This window comes from Aspergillus karnatakaensis, assembly GCF_047715665.1.
Source record: "Aspergillus karnatakaensis strain CBS 102800 unplaced genomic scaffold BJY04scaffold_41, whole genome shotgun sequence".
NCBI classification, from domain to species: domain Eukaryota; kingdom Fungi; phylum Ascomycota; class Eurotiomycetes; order Eurotiales; family Aspergillaceae; genus Aspergillus; species Aspergillus karnatakaensis.
The window spans coordinates 310,305-321,041 of record NW_027395753.1 but is presented as its reverse complement, the minus strand read 5'-3'; the positions used below and the strand labels follow the sequence as shown (position 1 = coordinate 321,041).

Sequence of the window (10,737 nt, the reverse complement as noted above, 5' to 3'; positions counted from 1 at the left end):
CCCCTCCCCCTCGACCCCAGAGTCCTGTCCCGCCACAGCACGACTCTCACCCTCCCCATCGGGAATAAACAGCGCAGACTCTCTATCTCTGCTCAACCGCGTAATCGGGGCTGAATCAAGTCGAGACTCCCTCTCTTCAACCCACGTATCGCTCCACCGCTGAACATTCGAAGAACCCTCAAGCCGACGCTTAACGAGACCCATGGCGATTTTCGAGAAAGAAACTGTTAGCGTGTAGAGCCGTTCTAAGACAGTTTCTGGGCCCGGTTCAGATGGATGAGGAGGGGATGAGTCTGGGTTGGGCTGCGCTTGTAGTCTCAGGATATGTAGTGCTTCTGCTAGATCCGAGAGCAGGGAGACGTCCTCGAGGTTTGTGGATGCGATTGAGAGGAGGGTTGTTATTATTATTGGGTGTAGGAGGGGGGTTAGGAGGGTCCTTTTCGGGAGGTTAGTGTATAGATGGCTTGAGGCGGGTGGGGGACTAACCAGTCTGTTAGGGGACTGTAGATTCTTGCGAATGGGGATGGGGATGGGGACATGGTGAGGATGATTTTGTATGCGTTGCAGGCTCGGATGTAGGTTTTTATGGTGGCGCGGGCGGTTTTGAAGCACTCGGGCTTGATGTGTGCTTGGTTTCTCCCGTTCTCTGGCATTAGACCAGGGGGTACGGGCTTGTAGGAGGTAGATGTAGACGCAGGTGGAGAGCAAAGCGGTCCTCGAAGCAAAGCCGTGTAAGTCGAGTAGTATCTCACCTCCAGGATCTGTCTCTGGAGGTTGAACAATCGTCGGTGTTCGACTCCGTCGGCGGAGAGCTGTTATCAGAATGAGTATTAACCGGCTGCAAATTCTTATAGTTGAAAGTATATCAACTACGTAGCTCGAGAACAGAAATCGAGTACTCACCGAATCCAACAGGCCAAACCATTCCTCCAACTCCGTCGCAGCCTTTCCAACCCTTTTCTCATAATCGTCAATCTCCCTGTCCTCGCCCCGTTCTTTCTCCTCCTTCATCTTGCTGTCTTTCCCATCCTCATACAGAATCCCCAGCACAACCCCTTGGATTCTCGCAAGCCCCACCCGACTCAGAAACACCTCATCCCAATTCCTGACACCCTCCTTCCGCGCCAAAATCGGAAGCCTTACATTAACATCTCCATCCCGAAACACGGACGGCCGGCCCAAAGCCAAGCTCATCTGTTTCTCAAGCATGTACACACTCCAAAACAACCTCCGGCTACTCGAAGAATTCGCATGACTGATATCAACATTCCAACCGAGCGCAAGACACTGTTCTGCTGCTTTTCCAAGCAGACGAGAGGAGACAGCCGGGCTTAGGTGAGGTCGAAGTGCCTGCACCTCAATGATCAGTATCATACACGGTTAAATTAGGTGGGAAAGAGGAAACGGTAAAGGCAAACACACGCCCAACGTCAAAGCAAGCACACTTCCCAGCCCTGGCTCGAAGGTTGTCTTCCCACCATCCTGGAGCAAGATGTTTAGGTTGGCCTCACATGTTGCAAGCGCACTCTCAATATCATATTCCTTCGCAATCGGACTCCCCAAAGAAAGCCGTTCGTTCAGAACATGGTGGAAAATGCCATACATGCATGCGAGGTGTGTGGATACATCTTCTGTTTGGCGGACCCTCGAGGACCGCGAGGGCGTGTGTGCGTTGGTGCCGAGGTCAATAAAGTGCTCGATCAAGCTGAGTTCGGAGATCGGGTATGCGGAGAGACAGATGGGGCGATTTTCTAGTCATATTAGATTTCTGATCTTGGTATAATAGGGACTGTATTACTCTTGATCGCTTGGAGGATGGCCTTGGTTTGATGTTGAGATAACGGGGTGATGGCTGGCGGTGTTGGTGGTCGTGCTTGCTGGGGCTTCTCTTTCTTGTCCATCTTTGCAATCATTTACTTCTGTTCTCGAATCTTGGTCAATGGTTGGGATTGCTTTAGGGTGGGGGTGTCGTTTCAGGAGATGGAATGACTGCTGCCTTGGGGAGATCATCCAAATCTATCACGAAGTAGAACAGGAGTCAAGGCTTGAGCGTCATTCCGCCTCCAGTGATTCATGGCTACTGGTCTAATGCTTCTGCTGTATTATACACATTTCTTCTTCGCTCTCAGTGTGTATGACCATAGCAGCTAAGCAGCAGCCAAAAAAAAAGTATCGCAACAACCAGCAAAACAGAAAGGAAAGAACCAAGTAACTTAAAGCTCATAAAATAGTAAACGAAAAAGCTCAATTCCCATTCCCTCGTTAACGCCAGTCCACACTCATACAAAGCCAGGCCGAAGCTGAAATGAAAACGAAACAAAAGCCCACTTCTAGTATTGAGGAAAACGCCGATGGATGCAAGCAAGAATGGGTTGCGTGTGCCCCGTTTTCGTTTTCATAAATTCGTCTCTCATTGTGATACAAGGCGCCGCAGTTCATAATGTCATCTCAACTTCTGAGCCTCGTGCTTCGAGCCTCAAGCGTCCAACTTCAGCTCAGGGCGTCCCAACCAGCCCCATTTCCGAGTCACTCGCCATAATAGAATTGTCTTCCCATTCCTCTGGAGAAGGTACATCAGATTCTGGCCTCTGCAGTTAGAAGGAGTGGGCGCAAGAAAAAGATAGACCTACCGGACGCTAACTCCTCGGGCAGCTCGACCGTCATTTCCTCCATTCTCGCCATGACAACTGGTTACGTTAGCTTATGGGACATGGGACAACTCATTCCACAGCAAGACATACTTTTAGCTTGGCTGAGCAGCTTCTGGTCCTCCTCTGATTCATCAAAGTAAGTCGTCAAGCAATGCTCAACAACAGCCCGGATGGCTTCCAACACTCGTGCTTCGACGCTCATCCCAGGTCCTGTGAGGTATGTCTTATCCAACTTGTCAATGCTCGCTGAAACCAGATCCTTCGCAATCGCTGCGTGGCGTGTCTGCCATTCCTCGCTCACAGAGGACGTTGATTCATTGAACAATATTTGACGCAGGAGATCCATGGTCATGTTCCGTATGGCCCTCTCGGGGTACATGAGGAGTGCCGGAACCCAGTAAGGTATCAATGCGATCACTTGTGCCAGAAACCAAGATTCATCCAAGCCAAGTCGCTCATTCCGGCTGGCTAATATGTTGGTGAAGAACGAGAGGTGCTCCCTTCCTCCACTATCATTGATTGTGTCCACCCCCTTGGCGACAAAGCTGAGAATAGCGCCAATCCTCCCCTGATCCGCACACCTTCTACAGAGCACCAGCGAGGCATCCAGGAACGGCGCACATCGTTCAGCCGGTGCAGCCCGCAAGCCAACCCTTAGGACCTGGTGAATCCCATCCATAAGGCCGGCACCTGGCTCTGCATCCAACAGCAACCCAACTATTTTCCGGGATGCTTGTGGATTGTGCCATTGCTGAAGAACCTTTTTCAAGAATATCAATTCTCTATGGTCCCCAACAGTTCGTATGAGGTCGTTCTCGCTGAACGTGAGAGAGAACCTGTCAGCACCAAGCGTTTCGCGCTCGTCATCCGAGAATGGCGGCAGGCACAGCTCGATCCGCGAGAGCAGTATGGCTAGCAAGTCCATGAGCTTTCGATGAGAAAATTTTCTACCTTTCTCGAGCATTTTGGAGTATGCAATGTACTGGCGTTTCAACCTTTTGATATCCTCAAAGTCAAGCCACACCATCTCCAGACATTTCAGAAGGAAACCGTGGTCAAGTATGATTTCAACTTCTTGGCTGCCGTAGCTCGCTATCACGGCCAAGAGCTCAAAGTAATCATCCCAGCTGCGCCCGACGGCGTGCAGCGTCAGCCACATGTTTTCGAGTGTGGAAACGAGATGCTCGAGCTCGTCCAGGTACCGGGTGTGCAACTTCTTTTTCTCGAGGGTTCCGTCTTCCTCCTTAAGGTAGAGCTCTCGAATTCTCGCCAAGGCATTGACCAAGAGTCTAACCGAACCAGTGCGAGTTTGTGGATGAAAACTCTTGAGGAGATGGGGAACCGCGGCGGACCTTTCGGTAGCCCACTGGAGAACTCTCATCGATCCTTTTGGAACTTCGTTAATAATCCGGTGAATTTCTCCCATGAGAGCCTCAAAGCCAGCCGACTCTTTTGTTCTAGATATCAACTGTTCAATAGTGTCCAGCGTAATGAAAACCATCGCCTTGTCCAATTTGATCTTGCCTTGAGTGCTCGCAAGTTTGTCCTCTGTGAGCTGAGTGACGAGAAAACGAACAAAAAGGGTGTAGCACGGGTCCAGCAGACAGTACGTCCTAACAAACAACTCATTCTCCATCACGATATGATTTCCAAGATTGACCGGAAGTGGAACACGGATAGGATATTGGTTTTCCGCCGCATTGTAGGTTACCTTTGCAGCCTCCATGCTTGAAACACGTTGATAGAACAACATGTAGGCGTTCCAAACCTTGTTGAAGCGGGCTTGGCCGACAGAGGCGGAATGGAGCGAGTCACTATAGCCTCCGAAACATTGTTCAGGAATCCTGTTTGGATCAAACCTACTCACATCTGAGTCGTTGAACTCCACCCAGGTGGCCGTGCCATCTGCAGCGGGTCGCTCGCGAATGTATGAGTAATAGTGGCCAGATTCGGCGGTACCACTATGCACCAAAACACCTACTAGCTCAAAGATATCCTGCTGGACGTTCTCATTCGTATCAGAAAGGTAGTCCACTGTGAAAGGAGTCATGTCTATCCTATCAGGGAATTGAAATTCATCGTTGATCTTGCTGCGCATCATGCTGACCATATCAAAGTCAAATCTTTTGAGATGGAAAATGAGATTGTCAGGGACATCCTTGAGGCAGGCCCTAGAGAGGTCAACATCACAGTGTATGGAGACCAACAAATGGTTTCACTTACCGTTTTACAGCATCGACATGGCGTCCACAAGACGTGCAGGAGTACTTGTTGTCTGTGAAATGGTTAGTCCCACCACTGAGGCGGATCATATAAAACATGAAGCCTTACCTCCTTGCATAATTTCCCCCTCGACGTAAGCCTGCAAGCTCTCTTCAAGGTTGAGCTTGCCCTTAATATCACACTGGATGGCGGAAAAGGGCTCAAGGCGCTCGGAGATATGTGGGCACTCCTTTGACTTGATTTGCTGCACCAGCTGGCCACCGTAGAAAGATCTGAAACTCTTCCTATCTTCAGGATTTGAGATTTGCGCTTCCCATCGGTCAAATAGAAGGTTGTAAAACTCATCAACATCCATCTGAATTGTCACATCCACGGGCTCGTTATCGTACGTTCGGATCGAGTCAACGAAGCTTTGAGGGTCGACACCTTTGAGCCAGGATTCCTGCATATAAGCAAATACCTTCTTAGTTTCATCAAGAAGAGTTTGGGCAGCAGCTGGGTCGGTAAGGTTGAGCCCCAACATAAATTCACGAAACCCCACATTCATGAAAAGTTGGCTCAGAAGAGAGTTCATGTAGCAAGTGTTTGACAGATTTCGCAATCCAGCATATCCCTCCGGAGCACGGATGAGTTTCTGTCGTTCAAAGCACCAGCCAGGCTGATATGTATGATCTAGAAGGCATGTCAGTCTGGAAAGCATTGAAAGCCGCATCTGGCACGCACCTAGTGGGATAATATCTTCCAATCGCGCGACAAGCTTGTTGTAGTTATCATCGTACTTCGAGAGCAGGCTCACGATGCTATAAAGCTCTTGACGCGTTTGAGTATGCATGACCGGGATCTGAGGCGTGATAGGCTCTTCCGATCGGTCGGAAAGGTCAGGGAAAAGGTAGTTGTCGAAGAGTTGTTCCGTAAGATCGCTGATGATGGACTGTTAGCCGGCGAACACCCAAAGACAGGCCGGTCACTTACAACGTATCGATGGTTATATCGGCTGAGCTAGCAATGTCCAGACAAGATTTTAGCAGACGAGAGAAGCCAAGAATAAGATGATCGACAGGCTCTCTTCCAACAAACTATCACCATTCAGTTATTGAAGCGGCAGAGTAACATAGGGAGCAAACCTCGTTCGTCCTGTGGTCCAGCATTATGGTGCTCCACTGTTTGAGATACTCGCTGAAGATCAAATCCCGAGGCGATTTCTCCGCAACGGAAGAAAACACAACGTATGCGATCTCGAAGAACTCCTGGGACTGCGATGGGAATTCTATAACGCGGGGAAAGGTAAGAACAAAGGCATCCCAGACTGTTGCGAGTATGGATATCCTGGTGGGGTTCTCGGCCAGAGCCGCCTCCCGCGTTTCTTGTGCTCCTGAGGCCGGCAGTTTTGGCTTCTTGAGCTGTTTCGATTGACTACATACAAGGGAAATATTGTCCGCAATCCCTCTCCGAATGGGCTGACGACTTTCCTCTATCAAAAGAGAAAATATGAGTTGTTCGAACTTAACTTGCTCCTTTGTCGCATTCCAGAGACCAGGGTCCCTAATGGATCCTTCAACGAGCACGGCGAAAGTGTAGCATATCAGTCTTAGCGCATTAAGGTCCGTGATTTGAGGAGCGGAGAGCTTTCGCCCAACCTCCATAATCCGGACTGCTTGGGCGACCAATGCAGTAGGATTCGGTATCAAAGGCACATCATTCGATGCGGGGGGTTTGACTAATAAAAGTTCAGTAATTGGGCAACCCTTCGCATCCATCAACTTACCTAAAATGGCATGTAGTAGACAGTCGATCAGGCTACTGGCGAGCAAGATACTTGTGGGTGAGGTTGCCAGCGTCTCCGTGATCTCACGACGTGTCAAAGCGGCAACTACAGCTTGAACACTGTGTGTTATCAAGGCGACGCTTGGGTTCGGCTGACAGATGAATTAGCATTTGCAATTCCAGCCCGATGGTTGCGGCTAACGAACCTCTGAAGCTTCTTCTCGAAGACACTCGGAAAGTGCATTGACGGAGTAGAGGAAGCTATACGGTTTCGCCATCGGGAAAATGGTTTCATCAGTTTCGTCGTTAGATTTAACAAAATCTATGACCCGTTGCTGAGGGGGGAAGACCACAAGGAAGTCATATATCTGTGAAGGTAAGTAAGCATATACTTTCGCACATCAAGCAATATACTATACATACCTCTTTGGCCAAGTTGTCGCCGAGATTGAGAAGGTCGTAAAGGTCGTCGAAATGCTTCAAGACCTCATTATCTACCATCGTCAAGGGCTGCTGCCTTCGCCCAGGGGCCGCTCGGCTACTTGGGTCTCTCCGAACAATCACCAATCCTGACCCAAGCTTCAGCTCTCGAAGGGTCTGTTCAGGCTTTTCGAGAAAGTCAACCTTATGCCCTGCGTAAATGGTCATGATTTTTGGAAATCCAGTCACTTTGACCAGTGCCTCCACAAGTTCAGCTGCTGTGGACAGATCGCCAAGCGGCAGCACGCGAACCTTCGAGTGTACGCCACCGTCAAATGCCTGGTAGCGTATATCGATCGACTCACCCTTCAGGGGCCGAGCCGGCAGAGTGGGGGGAGACTGTTGCGGGGGGCTGTAATGGGGACGAGCTCTCAATGCCTGTAGGAACTGTCTGAGGAAGAATAGCGAACGGCTGAACTTGAGCTCATTTGCAAAAAGTCCACTACCGTGTTGCTCGAGGACCATTGCATCTCCAGCACCATTCGTGGTGTTGCCAGGGTGTGATTTGAGCACTGCTGCTGCAGATTTAAGCTGGTCAACACAGCGGTCTACCAACGCCATGTGCGTAGCCTCAACAGCAGAGCGAGGTGAACGGTGGATTATATGATGATCGAGGTAAAGCTCGATAGCAAAGCCTATTGCGTCGGCTTCAATCGTGGATGGAGGTGCAGTCAAGATGAAATTCCATATCCGATCCATTCCAGGAATCGAGACCACTTCATCATCACCTGCCATCGATGGAGGATAAAAGCGAATCTCATATGAAATGGTTTGTTTGGCAAAAGCGAGTACCTCCTGGGAATAATCCGCAGGCGGCGAGAGTTTTGGCAGGTAGTGATGGATGCAGCGATCAATGAATGGATTCTCCTTGGTGCTGTGTCGAGTGATCGAACAAAGCATCTCCCAGAGACTTCTTTTTGCTTGCGGGGCGATAGATGAATACATGAGAATCTTGTGCCACAGAACGTCACCTAGTTCTGGGCTAATGGATTCCGGAACATTGTCAATGATCCGTGCAAGCAAGTGCACGCGAGAAATGAACCCAGTTGAGGAGAATGTATCCGCGAAGTCGATCCGATTTCCTTCGATGACTTCAGCGAGTTCATTTACCGCCAAAAACGTAAGGTTGAACTCCATGGCAAGTTTGCGCATTTCTTGAGCATCCGGGGTATTAAGTAGAGCGTTCAAAGCCTGGATACTTCCCACGCTGGACTGATTTCTGTCCGCAATATCCTGGATGCACATCTCATAAATGCCCATTTTATCCGCTTCGCTGAGACCAGCATGCATCAAGCCGCTCAAGTGGCCTGCTGCGAACTTCTGTAATAGAGTCTTGTGATCCATAACAAGTTCTTGAGAAGCAGCGCTTTCCCGAATCAGGCGAACGCACAAGTGGAAAGGTCTACCATCGACATGTGGAGTGTCAAAGGAATTCTGGTTTTCCGAGGCCCGGTTGCGAAAATGGGGAAAGAGCTGTTCGCAAAACTCCAGCATCCGTGCGTCAAACCGTGCGAGGGGAAGTTCTAATAGCTTAGAGCACAAGTAAAGTAAGGCGTCTGTCTCATGTGAATGTAGGCCGAATGTCTTTACAAGCATGCCGAGCACTTCAGAAACCGTTCGGGGGTCCGGGCTCTCTGTGACTGTCTTCCATATCGAATCTGTATCCGCCTCTGTGTAGGTGCCGGTCACGATAAGAAAGCCGACGATGTTAAAGCTCCTGCTGATCAGCTGAGGATGGGACTCGACGCCAACAATGTACTCAACAATCCTACTCTCTCTCAGGAGTTTGAGCATATGCTGGACAACCGGATTGTGAACTCCAGCAGCCGTGTCTTTCCGCATGTATTGGGTATAGATGCTGACAAAATCTTGCTGCATTGTCTCAATCCCAAGGACACGAAGCTCCATTCGGCCTTCCATAACCTGCTTTTTTAGGACGCCAAATCTCCAGGTGTAAAAGATGGCCCATGTGAGATCGTCTGCCTGGATGCCTTCGGGAGTATATACTAATAAGTCCTTGGCGATATGTGATGCGACGGCAGGACTCTGATTCGCAAGGGCCAAGTAGGTATATGAAAGATGGCGAAGCATCGACACACCAACGTCATTAGTTATCCAAGGGGACTTTTTCGTGATGTGTGCCTGGTACACCTCGTCTACGGAACGAAACAAATGATATATTGCATCCATAGCTTGCCTGTTCTCGGAAGGTTCCGAAGAGTGGTCGTCAGGGGTGTGTTCAATGTGTCCAGAATTTGATTCTGCCAAGAGCTGGACAATATTCAGCGCACAAAGTAGAGCGGCGGAAAGCTGAGGACAGCGGGGAACAAGCTTGATGATGAAGGATATGTATTCTGAGAGGCATTGGGGGCCATCCAACGGGGGCGCGGCGATCCGTCCTATGAGACGAGCTACCATGTTTGGTACCTCAAAGCCAAACCGCCGTCGCATAGCATTGTAGAAAGGTATCTTGTTGTCGAGGGTTAAGCACCAAGCTAGAGGCTGAAGATAAAACCGCGACACCAAGTCCAGTCCTTCCAAATCGGGTTCGTCGACCAGCTGTGCTAGTTCCAGTGTATCCAATCGTATGAGGTGGATCGTCAAATTTGTATAGCCGATAAGAAAACCTTCTAGGGACCTTATGAAGTCCGAACAGTCGTCTGGCTGAAAATCATCACTGAATGTACGTCAGTTTTCTGGTTCACGATCCGCGAGTAGAAGTATGACCACGTACGATCTGCGAAGCAATCCCTCCATTAATGTTGGTATCTCAGCCCAAAAATGACGGGCGTCTATGACCGACTCGTGCGAGAGCTGATCTAGATTTTCTGTCACAGTATCAAACCATTTCTTCACTGTCCCCAGGACCAGAACATCGTACTCGGATGCTAAGAGTTGTCTCAGTATAGTGTTGCAACGGCGAACGGCAGAACATCGCAAACTCCACTCACCTTTTTCGAGCATAGCACACAGCTCCTCAACGTTCTCACGCGGCTCTCGATCATGTTCAACCACGGGGAAAGTATCTGGTAAACAGACTTGCTCCCGAAGTTCCACCACATCTGGTATCAAAGGATCGCGTAGGGCGTCCCCCAAAGACTTCCAACTCGTAGTGTTGGGGTCTTGGTCCATATCTTCCAACTCCGCAACCTCGATCTCCGGGCTATGGGCTGGTGAAGACGGTGACGAAGTGGCATTCGCGATACGTTCGCCGCTCGGTTGCGCGGGGCCATCAGCATCGGGGATCTCGATCGGAATAACGTCGTCGAGGGTGCGAGAATGGTTATCGGCGGTCGTAGGAGACTTCATATTGATAGTCATCCTGCTAGCTGGACGGTTAGGCACAGGAGCTTCCTGGTCCTCTATGGCAGGAGCATCCGGGGCAAGATCGGAAAGTGAGGCAGAAGCCTCGTTGGGGGCAGGCAAAGCTTCGCAGGCACCGCTTCCACTGTCAAGACGAGGACGTTTCCGAGTCGACTGGGGGTCGATTTCTTCCATGGAATCGCCGGGCGGACGCGTCGTGTCGGTGGAAGCAGTAGCGTCAGGCGGGGTGCTAGAGCTATCTAGCGGGGCAACTGCCATGACATTTTTCTAGCTCGACCTTCAAGGACACGGAAGT

General features: G+C 50.1%; 2 protein-coding genes across 2 annotated transcripts; both read right to left on the bottom strand.

The window, feature by feature from the left end:
- Positions 1–269: 269 nt before the first annotated feature.
- BJY04DRAFT_105363 (fungal specific transcription factor domain-containing protein) lies at positions 270–1,997 on the bottom strand. Its single transcript, XM_073708016.1, has 4 exons — positions 1,799–1,997; positions 1,423–1,751; positions 904–1,350; positions 270–812 (listed from the first exon to the last, which is right to left on the bottom strand). The coding sequence occupies exons 1-4, from the start codon at positions 1,911–1,913 to the stop codon at positions 426–428; spliced, it is 1,278 nt and encodes a 425-aa protein (XP_073568875.1). The 5' UTR covers positions 1,914–1,997; the 3' UTR covers positions 270–425.
- A 498-nt stretch (positions 1,998–2,495) lies between these two features.
- On the bottom strand, positions 2,496–10,700 carry BJY04DRAFT_220654 (putative ubiquitin C-terminal hydrolase; the record flags this gene model as incomplete). Its single annotated transcript, XM_073716923.1, has 13 exons — positions 2,496–2,581; positions 2,631–2,687; positions 2,742–4,822; positions 4,875–4,926; positions 4,983–5,546; positions 5,598–5,794; positions 5,847–5,950; positions 5,999–6,591; positions 6,640–6,790; positions 6,845–7,006; positions 7,062–9,795; positions 9,853–10,006; positions 10,070–10,700. The coding sequence occupies 13 exons, from the start codon at positions 10,698–10,700 to the stop codon at positions 2,496–2,498; spliced, it is 7,566 nt and encodes a 2,521-aa protein (XP_073568874.1).
- Positions 10,701–10,737: the final 37 nt, after the last annotated feature.

Bases quoted from the DNA above. Each gene is read 5' to 3' on its own strand.
- BJY04DRAFT_105363 (XM_073708016.1), bottom strand. From the start codon at position 1,913: ATGATTGCAAAGATGGACAAGAAAGAGAAGCCCCAGCAAGCACGACCA. The intron at 1,752-1,798 runs GTAATACAGTCC...TAATATGACTAG, and splicing joins CATCCTCCAAGCGATCAAGA to AAAATCGCCCCATCTGTCTC. The intron at 813-903 runs GTGAGTACTCGA...TTCTGATAACAG, and splicing joins GGTTTGGCCTGTTGGATTCG to CTCTCCGCCGACGGAGTCGA.